Source organism: Dermacentor andersoni, chromosome 3 (genome assembly GCF_023375885.2).
Source record: "Dermacentor andersoni chromosome 3, qqDerAnde1_hic_scaffold, whole genome shotgun sequence".
Taxonomy (NCBI): domain Eukaryota; kingdom Metazoa; phylum Arthropoda; class Arachnida; order Ixodida; family Ixodidae; genus Dermacentor; species Dermacentor andersoni.
This window is the reverse complement of record NC_092816.1, coordinates 88,096,467-88,114,503: the sequence shown is the minus strand read 5'-3', so window position 1 is coordinate 88,114,503 and position 18,037 is coordinate 88,096,467. Positions and strand designations below refer to the sequence as shown.

The following is an 18,037-nucleotide window of genomic DNA, read 5'->3' as shown; positions in this document are numbered from 1 at the left end:
TCTTTTTAAGTAAAATATTTGTTGTTGGCTTTGTGAGTGACTTGAAACACCAATGTCATTTCGTTAAAAGCCTACCTGTTACGCGTGAGTGTATTAGTTACCCTCTGTAAAAATTGTAAGTTTTTCGTTTAAGGTTAAGCGCGTTGGTTTTTTGAGTGAATGCATAATTTACACCGAGAAGCGTTGGTAGTTCTGTTGACAGCTCGGTTTAGTGGACGCAAGGAATACACGTTTTACCCGCCATAATTGCTTAGTGGCTATGGTGTTGGGCTGCTAAGCATGAGGTCGCGGGATTGAATCCCGGTCACTGCGGCCGCATTTCGATGGAGGCGAAATGCGGAAACACCCGTGTACTTAGATTTACGTGCACGTTAAAGAACCCCAGGTGATTGGAATTTCCGGAGTCCCCCACTACGGCGTATCTCATAACCAGAAAACAGTGTTGATACGTACAACCCCATAATTTTTAATACACATTTGGCAGCTTGAGAACGGAGACTGAACTGGCTTTATTCAAAAGTAAACGCAGGTTTGCTGAGTGGCGTTGGTGGCGCCCCAGTCGGGCAGCCGCTTCGGTTCCAAGAAAGAGCAGGTCATAATGACCCCCCCCCCCCGGACGATGCAAGGCGACGTAAACTGGATTACCGCGATGCGGCGACAACGTAGTGACGGACGGGCGCTGCAAGTCTCCCCCCCCCAGCATGCCGGAGACTCAGGTGTGAATGGTCAAAGAAATGAAGAGTTAATGTTTAAGATAGGCTGTTTCCCGCGGTCGCAAGACATTGTATCTTCTTTGCCACGAACGTCCATCTTCAAGGTTTCCTCTGAACGCGAAACCAAACGAGAGGGTCCTTCATAGGAAGGAGTCAACGGTGGCTTGGTAGAGTCGCTGCGCAGAACGACATGCATGGTTGTGTCCATTGTCGGGAAACTAAACACAGGCTCCCCTCGGCCAATACGTGTGGCTGTAGGTCGAAGCCGGTCGAGCCAGGAATGCAGCCTCTCTAAGTGCTGCGCGGCAGTTGTGCCTCGTTGGGTGCCGAAAATCTGGCCTGGCGCGCGGATTTTTGACCCGCAGATCACCTCGGCTGCACTGACTCTGAAGTCATCCTTGATTATTGCTCGCAGCCCCAGTAGTACTAGAGGTAGCCTTTCCACCAAGTGCTGTCTGCCAATAACGTCTTCAGTTGTCGGTGGAGATGCTCGACCATGCCTTGCTCTGTGGGTGATAAGCCATGGTGTTATGAAGGCGCGTGCTGACCAGTCTCGCCAGGGCAGAAAAAAGCAAGCTTTGGAATTGCCGGCCTCGGTCATAGTTATGGGCAAAGAACAACCGTACCGCGACACCCATGTGGCAAGAAATACTTCCGCCACTGTTTCGGCCATGATGTCTTGTAGAAGGGTCGCCTCAGGTCAATTTGAGTACCGGTCGACACACGTTAGGAGGTACTTAAAACCTTAGCAGGGCGGAAGAGGCCTCAGGAAGTCTAGACGCACGTGATGGAAACGGCTCTCTGGTTGTAGAAACGGCTGCACTGCTGAATGCGCGTGCCGAGTCACATTCACGGCTTGACAGGCGTGGCAGCTTCTTGCCCAGCTGCAAAAGTCTTTTCCTGGCCAGACAAAGCGACCCATAGTAAGCCTGTGTGTCGTTCTCATGTCGGGATGCGTTAGCCCGCGCAGTGAATCGAATATGGGCCCCCGAAACTGATGGGGTACTAAAGGGAGAAGAGTTGCATGCGATGCGTCGCACGTGACCAATGTTGTGTAGAAAAGCGCCACCACCGCAGCTGGAGCGAGGAGCCTCTTTCCCATAAGTGGCACACCTCGGGGTCATATCGCTGGGTAGCCACTAGAGCTTGGAACCCCAAAGGGCCAGCAGGCACAGCGCCGATCCACGACAGTGCATGAGCTGCCTGTTATTCGGTCCCAGAGATGTGGCGGTTGGCCGTAGAAAATCTGGAAATAAAGGAAAGTTGCCAAAGATCACGTTTTGAGCGCGATGAAATGTTATTCTTGAAAATGAAGGTTAACGGTTTGTGGTCAGTCAGAAAGTGAAAGCTACAGTCTTCAAGAAAAAAAAAAAAAGAAACGGAAATGCTTAACAGCAGAGTAGATGGTCAACATCTCCCTCCCGATGGTGCTGTAGCGAGCTTCTGTAGGTTTCAGGCGCTTTGAGAAGAAGCCCAGCCTGTGCCCTCACTCTGCTGCAGTACTGCATCCACTGCCGTGGTCGACGCGTCTACCATAAGGCGAGTTGGCGCATCGGGAAACGGATGAATCAGCAACACAGCATTGGCCAACCACGTTTTGGCTTCCTGGAAGGAGTGTTCGTGCTCCGAGTACCAGTGGAAGGTAGGCGATTTCTGAAGTCGCGACGCAGCAGATCGGTAAGCGGCCGAAGAACTTGGACACAGAATGGTATGAAGCGCCTGTTAAAGTTTGAGCCCCAGAAACTCGCGCAATTTTCGGAAAGATGTTGGATAGATCCTTGATTGCCCGCACCGGTGTTTCCAGTGGCTTGATGTCTTGGGGCGAAATGCGATGGCCGAGAAAATCCAGGGCTTTAAGGCCCAAGATGCATCGCTGTGGCTTTAGGACCAGGCCGTGTTCATCCAGTCACTGAAATAGAAGGCGAAAGTGCTGTTTGTGCTCTTCGTCTGTGCGGCTTGCAACGAGAATGTCGTCAAGGTAGACGAAAATTAACGGGAGTCCGCGCGTAATCTCGTCGATGAACCTTTGAAATATTTGCGCCGCATTCTTGAAACCATAAGGCATACGGACAAACTCAAGTAGGCCAAATGAGGTAATGATTGCTGTCTTCGGAGTGTCGCTGAGTTATACAGGAATTTAGTGGTATGTGGTCATCAAATCAACCTTGCTGCGTATTTTGGTTCCTACAAGACGAGCGCCGAAGTGATGTATGTGGGGAAGGGAAAACTGATCCGGAGAAATGACGGCATTCAAAGCTCGGTAATCACCACAAGGCCACAAGGTCGCCACTGTCCTGCTTTAGAACCAAAGGGAGAGTTGAAGACCAACTGCTGGAGGAAGGACGAATAACGCCGAGTGGAAGCAGGTGTCCGAACTCACGCCAGAAAAATTCCAAACTCCGTCCAGCGAGCCTGCTTGGCGGGGCAGCAACAGGTGGGCTGGTGGTGGTGATATGTACGTCACCTTGTGTTTCGAGGGAAGCGCATCGTTTCGAGGCTGCGTGAGTTGCAGGTACTTAGAAAATATCTTGTCGTACGTTGATACCGGCCGAAATGTACAGATGCCAGTTGAGGCGAGCTTGGACTGCAGGCCAAGTACATCGGAGGATTAACGTTATCCTTTAGGCACCGATCGCGAACACTCACATCTACGTCCACTCCGAGTATGGCAAAGCTGACGTCGGTGATCACGAACACCCATCTGTGCCAGCGCCGCAGTCCGATGCCTAGCGTTATTGACCTGAGCACATACCACGCGATGGCAGTGTTGTTCATTGCGTGGAGCGTGGGTGTGGATTTGCCGCGTTGGCAATCTGCGGCCGTGGCCGGAAGGATAGACAGCTCGACTCCGGTGTCGATGAGGAGGCGGGTGATGGTGATGCGGTCGGCTACGAAGAATAGGCTGCTTGCTCGATGGCCAGTGTCGTATGCCGCCGTTGCGACTAGTCGGTGCGTTTGCCGTCCACGAACAGGGCTAAGTGCAGTGACTTCCTTGTTCGCGAAAGCGACGATGGTATCAGTAGAACTGCCGCGGCGAGTCTATGTGCACTGCGAGACTGAGGATATTAGTGCAATTACTATTACACGACACGCGTCAGCGAGCTCACCGCTAATGTCCTTATTTCCTTCCCTCCTCTCTCTCCCTGTCATCTTTGTTTTTCTCTTTCCTATTCTCCCGGCGTAGGGTAGCCAACGGGACGTTATTATGGTTGACCTACCCTCACCACTGCTTTTCTCTTTCCTGCCTTCCTTTCGAAGCCGAACGGTTGCGCCGAAGTTGGTCGTCACGTTGCTGCAAGTCATCAGCTTCTCCATTGCACTCGTAAGGCGGCCGTCTGTTGCCTCCAGGTTCGAGAGTCGGTCTCCTGGCTCTGAGACTCCCGCAGCGGTGATAGGTAGCTGTGCCGAAGGCGAGCACTGGCAGATGCAGTCAGCGAGTGCGGCTAGCCGATCGATACTTATCCTCGGAACCCGCTAGTGCCATGCGTGCGGAGTGTGGGAGGCGTTGCAAGAGCAGCTCGCTCAAAATTGGAAGCTGGCTCTCGTTTGCGCGCTCTCACCGAGTAATTGACGCAACCGGTGCAGCAATTGTGACGGTCGTTGGCCGCAGAGTTCTTCTGAGAGGAGCTGCTGGAGCATAATCTGTTGCGATGGCTCGAAGCACTGCCGGACCGTGCGTTTCAGCTGTCGTATGCTGTGGCCGAAGGCGTACCCGCAATGAAGTCGTCTATGGCATCAACGATGTCGAAGGATAGCGCGGCGACGACGTGCAGGTACTTTACCGTCTGAGAAGTAATGCGCTGGAGTAGAAAACAGGCCTCTGCTTGCATAAACCAAACTCAGAGATTCATGGGGCAAAATCTGAGAAGTTGAAGCTCTGCGGAGATGACAGGAGACATAATCGTGGTGTCGTCTGTGTCAGCAGAAGTAGGAGCAGCGTCGTCCATGGCTCGTGTTCGAAAAAAAAATGGCATTGGCTTAGCTCGGCTATGCCAGGATATACGTAGCGAAAGCAATGGTTAGCCTTGGTTAATCTTCATTGCAAGTCCTGGTTAGTCTGGTTGTCTTGCTATGTTGCGGCGTTTAGCCAGTCGTTAGGCGCGCTGTTCGTCTGTTTCCTGAGCGATTCGTTTCCTCTTCATCTCGTTCCGATGTCGATTCCAGGCCTCCGCCTGCTTATCGGAAATGTCGCGCTCTATACTGCCGCCTCAACTGTGGTTGCAGCGCATGCGAGCTCTCCTTTTCAATTCTCCGACATGTTATCAGGCATGCGACGCAGCTGGCGAAGCGAGCGGAGGCGAGCGCAACGACGAGGAACGCGTGTGACGTCATGCCAAACGGCCGGCGCGGAAAGGCGCGGCGCTGCGCAGCGGCGGAACACCTGTGGTTCGGTGCTACTAGTGGCGCATGCGCAGTAGGGACTAGGGAGCGAGAGAGAGAGAGAGAGAGAAATATGCGCGGCGAGGCACGCGTTGTGACGTCATGTGCCTCTTCGGAGCACCGCCGCGGCGAAATCGCAAGTTCGCGGCAAGTAAAACTTTCGCTTTAAAAAGAAGGAACCGTCCTCGGTTACCTTGTTGGGAGCTCGATTTAACGGACGCCAGGAATACACCTTTTGACAGCATGAGAACGCAGAGTCAACTAGCTTTATTCAAAATTAAAATCGGGCTTGCCGAGTGGCAGTGGTGACGCCATAGTCGGGCAGCCACTTCGGTTGCAAGAAAGAGCAGGATGCAATGACCCCCACGACGATGCAAGGCGATGTAAGATGGATTTCCGTGAAACGGGGACAGCGTAGTGACGGACCGTCACTACAGTTCCTTTAGCACGTGTCCTGTGCGGACGGAAGGAAACAGAATTTGAATAGGTTGCTCGTATATTGATGGCGGCAACGTCCTTAGTTTTCTATTAAGCGTGCGTGGAATCAGTTGAAAGCAGACGCGCTTTTTAGCTTCTTCCGAGTACGTAAGTTACGCAATTTTAAATTTGTTCTTCATTTAAGGTGTGTCCTACAGGGACAAAAGGAACAAACGTGAGTAAGCGTTAGGGAACATCTGCGTGAGAAGCAATATGCGCTGTGAATAGTGAGCGCAAAATTGGCGCGATTTTGTGTTTGTAGTCGCAGAGTCGACGTGGTTGTGCAGCGCTAGCAGTAGATCAGTAGTCCACTGTGAAGAGTATGAACAGGCTGTTCATGAAGTTAGGCTGCATCGGTTATTCATAGCCTGTGGTGTAGTGCTACACGTTACCTTTTTTCCTTTGTAGAAAGAGGAATGTAGATTTATTATGGTGCGCAAGTCATCCTCGAAGCATCCATACATTGCTTATGTATGGTTATAACGGTTATTTTCATTAATTGTTTAGTTTTCTCACGATTCTTTTGCAACGGCAATATCACTCTGTCCTCGTCGGCATTCGATGAGATATATGGAAAGCTGTTTAGAAATTAGCTTTGTCCTCCAATTTCACCGAAGTAACGGAAGATGTGAGTAAACAAAGAAAAATGCAAAACCTTAATTTCCATTAATAAAACAGTCTTTCGAGTGATTAAACAGATATTACTCCAATATTTCAAAATTGATTTTTGATGGCTGAAGACAATATATTTATTTTTACAGGATGAGTCCCCACGCAGTAAAGTTAAAAATTTGTCATGAATATTGTGAGCAAAATGAGATTTGTTCGTTTTTTTACTAGCCAGAATTAACATTTGCGTGCGGCTTTACCAGCCACGCAGGTGTACGCAGATAGATCTTGTATGCATGAGACAAATGGTCTAGCTTTCTGAATACGATACAGTTACAATCAGGGTGAGGGATGCCACTCAGACCATAGCTATATAAACTCGTAGAGTACATATAACAACGCTCTGATCGGTGTGTGTTGCATGCTCTGAGCCACGCAAGCCGTTGTAGCGTTCAACACATCCAACACAAGCCACTCAGAGCCGTGCTTTGGGCAGCATGTGTTGGATGTGTTGCGTAGTGTAGGGTATTATGGCCCCAGATGTCACTGGTTCCATCTCATATGTTCTACTTTGCGTGCTTATACGTACATGTATTATCTACTAAAACCACATCCCAGATTTTGACTCTATTGTATTACATGCATGATGCTGACATGAGGTGAGTGAAAGTTACTCCCTTAATGGGTTACTATATAACAATATCGTTCTGTAATATTACGGGAAAACAACGAAGAGAGTAATTAACCATACAAAAGTAAGTTAGAACAGAATATATACATGTTACAAGAACTGCCATGATATTTCTGTTTTTATCAAAATTTTATCATAAACGCAGTGGTGGTGTGTTGCACTTGAGGAAGAGCTACGTAGGAAGCATTTTAACGCGACAGCGTTAAGGAGCTCGTATTGCAGAAAAGCCCGTGTCGTCGACGTTGGCCGTGAGCGATAAATCCCAGAAGGCATTTCACAAATAAAGAACATCTTGCAAGATGGGCTGGTGGGAATCGAACCAGGGTCTCCGGAGTGTGAGACGGAGACGCTACCACTCAGCCACTAGTTCGTTCCTTCAAAACGGGACAAAATCGCCTCTAGTGAATGCGGTGTTGCCTTAGAAACGTGCCGTAGAAAGTTATACTGCGGTGTATATCGGTAATTATGACCATGTAACTTACAGAAGTCGCAGTTTCACGAGTAGCGAAGTACGTTTCCGCTAAATTTCTCCTGCGCTCTGCGCACACGCAGAGCCATCTTGCGGCAAACACAGAATTGATTGAAACTTTTATTAGAAGGGATGGCCCGTGGCCTAAGATAGAGGTGGGGGTTAGGTGAAAGGAAGGATGCCTGCCTCCTTCGCAAAGGAGAGCAAAGCGTTGATTCTTCTGGTGGCATCTGCTTGAGGTGCGACCCAGTCTTCGTACGATGTCACCTTTAGAGGTCGGGTGTGCTTGTCCCTAAGGGTGGCTGTGGCAGGACAGGACCAGATCATATGTTTAAGATCGACGTTGGTCGCAGGGCAGTTGGGGCATTCCACTTCTGTTCTTCTCCACTTGCTCAGGACATCCGGTGTAATAGATGCCTTAGCTCTTGCTTTGTGGATGAGGACCTGGGCTGTTCTAGGAAGGCGAGTGGGAATGGGAGGAAGGATGCTAGGAATGGACTCCCGTAGTAGAGCCTTCCTCTCGTGTTTCAACCGGGCAATCTGTTGATCTGGTACAACGACGGATGACGGGGAGCTATAGGTATGGTCCAGCAGGGACGGGCTCACTTCACGGCTGCGATGGCGGTCTTCTCTAATTTTCTCGCCTGCAGCTTCATGGGCCGCCCTGTTCCCAGCTCCCCTCATGTTGTGACCAGGTGTCCAGTGTACGAAAATGCGTGCATGTCTATTGTCCCGCAGGTGGCGGCAGGCTTGTTTTATGCGGTTGCGCTATGGTAGTCGTGTAGGATCGGGAGTTCAGTTGCTTGACGGCCTCTTGACTGTCGGTGTAGATGTGAACCGTGTCTTCGATGCGCGCCTCACAGAGTTGAATGGCTTCTTCGATGGCCAGTAGTTCAAGATCGGTGGCTGTCCAGGAAGCATAGCCGCTGTGGCTCACGGCGTGTGCTTGCCCGTTTTCTCTGTAAAAAGCGGTAGCAGCATACATTTTTCCTGAATGTTCATCGTATTGTAACGCAGCATCAGTATATATTTTTGTTCCTTCATGCTTTCGTTCCGCGTCTAGTACACTTTGTTGTCGGTGTGCCCTGCCTTCACCTTTGGTGTTCTTAGGTAGTGGTCTGGGTTCCGTAACCCTTATTTCATCCCAGGGTGGAAGGAGGTGATCCAGCTCTGGCAGGTGCAGGTTGGTGCCATACAGTGCAGATAGCAGTCGCTGACCATTCCACGTGTTCTTCAGCCTCGTTTCATGGTTATCCTTGTGGGTTTTAACCAATGCTTCCACCGTCGGGAGGCCGGAGTATCTGTGCAGGTCTTCTATTTTTGCGTGTATTGGTAGGCCGGTGATCGCCCTCATAGCCATGTTGTGTAGCTTGTCAAGTTGCTTGTAGTTTGCGGCCGTCAGGTCGTAATGTGGGGCTCCGTACCTTATCTTGGCGATGAGAACTGCTACCGTAAGCCGCCGTGCAACCTCTGTTCCTGCCCCTCCGCTGTGGTGGGTTAGCCTCCTGATAAGGTGCACCATCGGTTTCCATTGCTGCTTCAAATGTTGCAGCCATGTGCTTGCCGTGCCGTCCTTGTTGATTGGGATGCCCAATATTCTGAGGTATCCCTCTTCCGGTTGGCGAATTTGGTGGCCATCGAAGTAAAGGGTTACGTCGGAACTTCCATGTTTGTCATGTATCGTGATGTAGTGCGTCTTCTCCGGCGAGGGCCTCATGCCTGTTGGTTTCAGCTCCTGATCAATTATGTCCAGTGCATTTTGTAGCGTTGTTACTTGTTCAGCTGAACTGAGCCTATAGGTCGTCCACAGGGTTATATCATCAGCGTACATTGTAAACCAAAGGTTTTCAACTGCGTTTAACTTCCACGCGATCTTGGCCATGACGACATTAAAGAGTGTAGGGGAGATGACTGACCCCTGTGGGACCCCTACAGAGTTGGTGAAGTGGCTGGCTAGATGACCAGGAGATAGCTGAAATTCGTATGTCCTGTCTTTTAAGAATGCTTTCACGAAGTTTACAATTCTGGTGCCTGCTCGAGTGCTTTCGACTGCTTTTATAATAGCAGGGTGGCCAATGGTATCAAAAGCTTTCTTCAAGTCAACTGCTACTAGAATGTCTGGTCGTCCTCTGCAAAATTTCCTCTCGCGGTTGATGGTGGTATGCAGAAGATAGAGGCTATCCTGTGTGCCCAACTGCGGCCGGAATCCGGTCTGGAAGGGGTGGAAGTACCCACACTCTTCGAGGTGGTGGGAGAAGCGTGTAGTAACCATCTTTTCCATTAACTTACAAATGGTCGGAGTAAGTGAGACTGGTCGCATATTGTCGAGTTGCGTCGGTTGCTTGCCAGGTTTCGGTATAGGTATGACAACGGAATGCTTCCAGTGCTTAGGAAGGGAGCCATCTTGCCAGTGCTTGTTTATCAACTCTAGGAGCTTGTGCTTAGTATTTGTGTCTGCGTTGCGGAGCATGCTCCAGGAGATCCCGTCTTTTCCTGGGGCACTGTTCCGCTTCACTTGCGAAAGGGCTAGCTCCAACTCAAACAGGCTGAATGGAGCATTGATGCCGTCGGAGTTCTCAGACGGCAGAGGGGTGTAAATATCGTATGGTGGCAAATGAACGGGCTGCGGGAAAAAGGCGTATGCTGCCTCATGCTCTAGTTCATCGACGGTCTGACCGGTGCGGATCAGGATGTTCTCTATGTTATTCCTAGTCTTCTTTTGACCATTCATAGCTCGGAAGGTGCGCCACAAGCGCCCTGTACCGGAACGGTGTGACAGAGTGCTACAGAAGTCTAGCCATCTCTCCCGGGTGAGCTGCTTAGAGTATCGTCTCACCTCTGCTGTTCTTTTGCGCAAAGTCAGCAATTTTTTATAATCCTTTCTTGATAATAGGTATTCTTGTTCTGCCTGCTTCCTGCTCTCCCAGAGATTGAGGAGGTGGGTATCTGGTGTGGGGACATCTGTTGTCACCAGTGTGGAAGTGGTGGCTTGTTCTTTGGCCCTGCGCAGGAGGTCCTCAACAGGAAGTTCCTCTAGATGTTCATCGAGTGCCTCTCTGAACTTTTGCCAATTGACTGTTTGAGTAGTGCGTCTTCGTTTTCTGAGAGTCGAGTTCAGCTCAATCCAAATTGGGTAATGATCACTACCCATTGTCTCATGGCCGCACCGCCAATCCTTAATGATGTTTCCAGAGTGCCAGGTCAGGTCTGGAATCGTGTCACGTTGCCCAGGTTGCATACCGCGTCGCGTGGGATAGTCGATATCATTGGCCAAAAAAAGGCCTGCCTTTTCCGTGGCTGCATTAAGTCTTGTTCCTTTTGAGCTTGAGTTTCGGTAGCCCCATGTTTCATGCGGCGCATTGAAGTCCCCACCTATCAGAATGGCATCCCTTGGGTAGGCGTGTTTCAGCTGCCATAACCAATCATAATTTGTATCCTGCGATTTTGCCGATGGTCTGTAGTATGCGCTAGCGATGACTATATGCTTGTTGTTGTAGCGTATTCTCGCTGCTACAATTTCCTGATGTGGTGTGCAGAAGGTGGCGGTGTCCAGCTGCGCATGCGGTGTGTCTTTATGTACAAAAATGGCGGCTTGTGCTTGTATTTTCTCCTGTCCACAATGAGCATGTGTGATGCTGGGAGAAAACATAGCTTTGTAGTGATGAAGACCCGGAGATGTTCCCTTGGTCTCCTGCAGTAGAAGAATGCTTGGATAACCTATATGCTCGAATAGAAGATTCAATTCTGATGCACAGGCTTGAAGACCTCGACAATTCCACTGTAGGATGTCCGGTGTATCTTCGGGGGAAACAGGCGCCATATTTATGCTGTTAGTAGGGGGCCGACCTTTGCTTTCCGGCGGAGATGTGCTTGGTTGGGGGTGGCTGCTTGTTTTCTAGGGTGTCCAGTCGCTGTAATATGTAATCTTGCTCAAGGCGGAGCCTCTGCTGTTATGAACTTGGCTTATGAACTTGGCTGAGCTGGTTGCTAATCGTGTCTAGCGCACACAGTTTCGTCATGATTGTGGCCAGTTGGGTAGTTACGTTGGTCTGTTCGGCTTGCTTCTCCTCTTGGGCGTCAAGTCTTTTCCCGATATCCGCCAATGCTGCCGTAATCCTTTCGTTCGCAAGCATATCGGGTTTTTCGTATGCCGACTGCGATGTGGGCGGCGGGCATACCTTTTGTGGGGATGGGTTTGGAGGAGCAGAGGTCTTATCCGGCATTGGAGGAGTACAAGGGCTGGTCAGGGGGTTTTCGGCCCAGAATCTAGCTGATGCCTTCTGAAACTTCTCTGCGCTTTCGACTTTTTTCTTTTCTTCTAGTAACTCGTTGAAAGCACGTTGTGTAGTAATCATCAAGGACCGTGCCTTCTCTAGATCGGCTTGCGCTTTGGCTATAGCTTGGTCAAGCTTAGATAGTGACTGGCGAGGTTGCTTCGGTTGACTTGACGGGCTGCGGTGCCTACTCGGTGTTTTGTGTGGATGGTGCTTGGATTGACCGCTTGCTTCCTGTTGTGGTGCTGGCGACTTCGATTCCTGTCTGTGCATTGCTGGGGTGACTGACCTTTTGTTATTACGTCTAGTGGCATCATATCGTCGCGTTGGGCTTCTTGACCGTACTGATCGAGGCGAAGGCGCCTGGGATGCTCTGTACGGACACGTGGGGCTTGTTGCCATATGGCCTTCTTCTTGGCATCTGACACAAAAAGGCACTCCGCACTGGGCGTCTTGGTCATGGTCGACTCCACACTGGGAACACACCGGTTGATTTGGACAAAATGTTTGCATGTGGCCACTTTTGTGACAAGAAAGGCATAATACTGGCCTGTTCTTGAATGGGTAGGTCTTGAGCGGGCAGTTATAATAATAGACCCTTTGCGGAATGCTAGGTGCCTCTAACGTGACGAGGGCTGTGCTGGTTTTGCCTAACATCCTCGCTGCAAGAACTGTGCCATGCGGGGAGAAAATGTTTTCCATGAGATCCCGGTTGGTGCTACCAGGCTCAACCTGGTGTATTACAAACCGCACCGTGTTCTTTGGAGGTGCCATGTAGCTAGTGACATTGACAGTACCCCACTTCGGGTCGGATAGCGTCTTGACTTGCCTCGAAATGTTCACAGCATGCTGCTGTTCTTTCACAATAGCCGTGATTGTGTTGCTTCTGCTGTCAGGTTTGTAAACCGCTAGCTTAGCTAAATGTGCGTCAACCGCAAGTTTGTTCAGTGCAGTGGCTAGTGTGGCGCGGGGAAATGACGAAATGTTGCGCCTCTCCGTGGGCCTAAGGACTACTACATGGTATGGTAATTCTTTAAGGTACTTGAAGTTTTCTGCCTTCCGCTCCTTAATAGCCTGCCGCTTGCCTGGTACAGTTTGCCATTGGGTCGCATTGACTGCCTGCGTCTCGGCTGCGTCTGGGGTCTCGCTGTCATTTGCTACTTGCGTCTCGGGTGCCGCCGTGGTGTCTCTGGCCAACGCTGCTCCGGCGCTGGCTGCCTGCGTCTCGGCTGCGTCCGCGCCTGGGGCGAGTTTCGCTTGCTTAGCTTGCGGCTGGTCAACACAAGAGACGCTGGGGTCATCTTCTCTTTGCGCGGCCTTGCTTTTCAGAACGTCAATTTCCATGCGTTCTAAGGATGCGTCGACTTGCGATGGTGGCCCCATGACGACGGTGTTACGTCGAGCGGCCAAGGCCAAGATTAGGCCTAGCGTTAGACCTAACGCTAGGCCCAACTTTAATGATCACGTTTATAATGAAGGCGGCGTTCAAATCACAATGTGAAAAGGGGGTAGAACTTACAACTTGCTGTCGAAGTACGCATGAGGTGACAGTGACCGCGTTTGGGTTGGTCAGGTCGAAAGTAGATGCCGTGGGAAGCCGCACTGTCAACAAGTCTCCTCTCGCCCCTGAACGGCGTCTCTGCTGCTATCGCAAACACAGAAGACCCCCTCCTCGCAATGTACGGCGCTGCCCCGACACGTGGCGCGCCACTCGCCCCATGACCGCGTCCGCCTTCATGGCGCGTCGGGGCCCGGCTATCTCTGCCGATCGCGACGTTTGGCTGGCGTAGCGCGTTTGAGTAGGCGGTGCGAACGGGGTGCGATAACGCTATCGCGTTTCACTCTTGAAGGCGAAGCTTAAGCTTCCTCCATTTTTTTTTCACTTTATTCAAGAAAAAGAAACGTCACGTGGACCAGCACTGTTTTCAAAGGACGTTTCTGATCCTGAGACTGCTTTGCATCGCGTGCTTTGAGGTAAAACAGGGAAATTGTTTTGATCAGCATCCACTTTCCGGAATTTTATGAGGTTTGTTTGGCGTTTGACAAAAAAAGTTCAATTCTATTGACTTTAGCAAACAGAAATCTCATTTTTTGCAAGAGCTGCAGGAAATAAGAAGAAAGACTGAAGTGCCGTGTTTCCAACTCCAACTTAGCAATAAATAACAATGCTATCATTTTGTAAACTGCACCAATTAAGATGCATCAAGGGGGCAAGGAGTAGGAATAAACCTTAATAAAGAAATGAGTAAGGAACAGTGTCAAAATTAAACTATTATACACTGCTTTAACATGCATCATCTGCCATTTGTGAGAAACACTTTGGGACAACCGCCGCAAGCACAGTGTTCCGGCAAGCAAGTTTATTCCCTTTAGTTACTCTAATAGGTGCCGTTTACGGAACAGAGATATCTCTTTTTGATGCAAAGTTACAGGTTTCTAAAGCTAGTGCTTGATTTTGTTGAGGCTCACTGATTTAAGGTAGTTTTTGTAAAAAGCACGAATTTCTTAATCAAAATTCTGCTTTATATAAGTTTATAATTTAACTTTCACTCTGAAGGGCACCAAACTTCCTTGATATTGCTCAAACGGCTGTCTGACGGGACCAGTTCTGCGTTTTAAGCGCATTTTAAAAGAGCAGTCAGAGCTAGCCTTGAGCCAAAAGCTTCGACCCTTCAATCACCCGCCTCGACATGATGGCTGTATACGTACGATAGTCTGTCCGCACCTCGCATGCTGTGGTTGGCTCCCTTTCGTCATAGTAAGCCATTGTGTTTTGCTACGGCTGAATTTTCAGCTAATTCATCGTAAATCGCCGCTTTCTGTTTGTTGTCTGACGTGGCACATTTATAATTTCAGAAACGTGCTGGCTGCCTGTGCGTACCACTGTTGGCATTAAAGTTGGCTGAACGACATTAACTATCCATCGATGAATAGGCGGACTGGGCTGATTGTGAGAGAGTGTCTAGTGCCCACTTTCTAAGAAACCACAGGTCAACTCATGCTTTCAGTTGTCGCATGATCGCTATTGATTTATGGCCATTGCCGCAGTACATTGGTGATGGTGTTACATGAGTTCATGAAGGCAGGCCTATTGGCTCAGTGCAGCGAAGGACACCGTGCACACCACTAGTATTTGTTAAAATGTTTCAAGGCTCTTCAAAGCACGTCATAATTAAGCTGAGCCTTTTATTCCCTGCAAAATATGCGCAGCATTTTGGAATAGTGCATAATTTTTAAGTAATGTGCTTAATTGTACACTGTACTTGCCGAATACGTATGTACATACAGGTGGCCTTGCGGTGGCAGTGCCGGGAGAGCTACGTGGTTACGAAGCTCTTCACAAATACCTCAACGGCACGTTGAAATGGGCTGACCTGTTCGAAGACGCCATCCTGCTGGCTAAATGTGGTTTCCCAGTAGGGAAGCATCTTGCAGCTGCCCTGAAAGAAGGCGAAGTTGTGAAAACCGCATTGGCGAATAAGACTAGGTATGCACAGCACAAACTTTCCGTTCTTGCATGAACCAATTGCTGAAATAAGTAACATTGGGTCGCCAAGCATTTCGGTCACTTTTCTGTGTGGAGCACCACATGTAGCGACATTGTCACGGCCTGATATGCCGTTCATTTCTATATGATAGAAAAAAGTCTTTACATATTGTATTGGGCTGGAGCCTTTCCAGCGATTGTACTAACGTGTGGAAGACGTCAGGTGGGCAAGCCATCGATGTCAGTTAATTAATTAGATAAACTTCCTTCACTACTTTCTTTGTATATTTATGCTTTAAGACAATGATGCAGTTCAAGCATTGCAGGGCATGATCGCCGTAGCCTGAGTCAAATTACGCATGTTTAAGCCAGCCACCGATATCTGTTACAAATTTTTGCCATCGTTGGGTCATAATAGTGCCTGTTCTGGGCACGCATGGCCAGTGAATAGTCACGATTATCAACTATATTTTTTAAAAGAACTTGTGCTAGAATGCAAAAGCTTTGCAAGAAGCATTCCTGCACTTCCTTCAAGATGGAGAAAGCTGACGTGGAGCGGCGTTGCTTTCGAAGGAAGCTTCTGATCTGGGACAGCTACATAGCGATGTCTCCTTTGTTCATTTGCTGAAGAAATATCACGTGAGTGAAGTGTAGGTGTTTTAAAGGTGTCTTTGAAGTTGCGTGACATCGCTAAACCACCTTATGCATAGGTTATTCACCATAATTTGTGGTACGATGATTCTAGCAAGATGCGCAAATCACCGTGCACATGCATATGAAAGTGCATCGTCGCATTTCAGTCATTTCTGCACGTAAACATTTTTATTGCGATTCGACCTATAATATTCGCATTGTTCTTGAAGGGTGCCAAAATTTATGTTTTCCTCTTTTGTTTTTTTAAAGATGTGCCTAAATTTCAGGATTACAATTTCTTATAACTTTGCGCACTATGCCACATTTACGCAATAATCAAACTTAATGACATCTTCAACATTCAAAGTTATGGAAACAGCGACTGTTCAGTTTACCTAAAAATTCGTAGGTTGTTTTACGTGGTGATACGTAATGAAATTGTAATGCGCCACCTGACGTATATGCATGCCCAACAAATAAAAATTATCCACACGACACGAGCGAATAGCGAAGTGAATGAGAGCTGGCGGCTGTGGAACTTGTGTCGAGCAGGTGGCCACATGTCAAGAGTGCCGATAGGATAGTGCAACGTAGCGCTTTCGGATGTTACCCGGTGACGGACGCATTTGTACATGGAGCATATCCATGTTTCAGTCCGACAGCTACCAGTGATCAAATATTCATACCTTGCCTTGCGTGAGCAAGGAAGCTGATCTAACTGGCTACGCAAACGGCGATCATTTTTTTAAAATTTGTATTATCCTCAGGGTTTTCACATCGCAAAGGAGAGGAGCATAGAAACAAGCAACAGCAATGCAGCACCACTAGTAGCAGCAGAAAAGGTGCATCACTTAGGTGAACAACCAAAACAGGTGAAATAATTGAAAATGATGATATTCACATGGCTAGTTAAAGTGAAAATGTCCGCTCAACCTGTATGCTCCAGACACACGTTAACGAGAACACGTATCGATGCATCGTATAGAAGGAGGCGGAGAATAGATATTTTAGTACGTTGCTGAAAGAAAAAAACAGGACCAATTTCGTGCTTACTTTTAGACAACGTGGGCAGGAATGCGTTGCGATATGGTCTTTTACCTTTGCACTTGGGGACGAGCTAAGGTTGCCATATTTTTCATAGTGCGCGCACTCGTTCCTGTCAGGTGAATAAACCATTAAACGTCTATAGCTATAAATAGTAACATATCCTCAAATTTGTATAGCGTACGTAGTCACACTGTCAAGCTCGGAAATAAAAAGGAGTTTGCTGATTCACGAAGTGCTTTGGGAAATATGGCTATAGAGTGAACATACAGTTGGCGCTAAATTTAAAAAAAAAGGCCCCAGGTTCTTTTTCCGAAGAAATTCTGAGAGGCAAGAATACCTTTCAGAGTTCGGAGATCGAATAAATCCTACACATCATGGATCACGTGAAACACTCCGGCCTGACTCAGCACTGTTACGCTTCCGTTCTCTCCCCAGTCTTCCCTACATGCATATGTATCTGTATAATACATAGAACAATAAATATTGTGGGGACAAACAAGGTGCTTTTTTACGCAGGCGGTTCTTCATGAATCCAGACACCGGCAAGGTGTTGACTGAAGGGGATACACTAATTCAAGAAGACTTAGCAAACACATTGGAGGATATTGCAAAATATGGTGCCGACTATTTCTACAATGGAACTTTCGCCGTAAAACTTGTGGAAGATGTCAAGAGCAATGGCAAGTTTTACGAAAAATTTCTTAATGAAGTATTTCAGTGTAGCAGAAAAAAAAGAACGATAAAAGATAAAACGCTGGTGTTCTGACTCATGCGATTGCTTTCTAGTAATTGGGTGAAATAGCTCAGATTTTTATTCCAGGTAACGGCTACAGAACTATTCAGTATACGTATAACACTCAGCACATAGCAACCAACAAAAACTTTCATCCAGTAAGATGGCAACAGTGGCGCCATTGGCGACGCGTACGGCTCGAGTGATGGCAGGCGTAAGAACTTTTTTGAGGCGATGACATACGTTAGCGCTCGTTATGGACAGTTGGCCTCTAGTATCAATTAATGCGGACACCGGAACACCATCTACGTCTACTTCAATTAGGTTCGTGTTGGTGAGGAGCGCCAACGGAGGATCTGGAGAGGACGAACGTGATGCAGCACTACCACCAAGAGCTGCATGGCCTAGTTTTCCGTCCGGGATGGTTCATTATTGCTCGGCTACGAATAGCGCCGTGGCTGGGGCGACGGGGACCAACGGCGCTGAGGTGACGGCGAGCGAGCAGGACGACTGACATCGACGGT

At 48.7% G+C, this 18,037-nt stretch overlaps 1 protein-coding gene across 1 annotated transcript in view; it reads left to right on the top strand.

Annotated features, from left to right (window-relative positions):
- Window positions 1-17,577, top strand: part of LOC126527777 (glutathione hydrolase 1 proenzyme-like) — a 76,888-nt gene extending 59,311 nt beyond the window's left edge. Inside the window, exons 5-7 of the mRNA XM_072286854.1 lie at window positions 14,902-15,100; window positions 17,297-17,460; window positions 17,567-17,577. Of these exons, the coding sequence (XP_072142955.1) occupies window positions 14,902-15,100; window positions 17,297-17,460; window positions 17,567-17,577 (374 nt within the window). The remainder of the gene's footprint in view (window positions 1-14,901; window positions 15,101-17,296; window positions 17,461-17,566) is intronic.
- The last annotated feature ends 460 nt before the right edge of the window (window positions 17,578-18,037 follow it).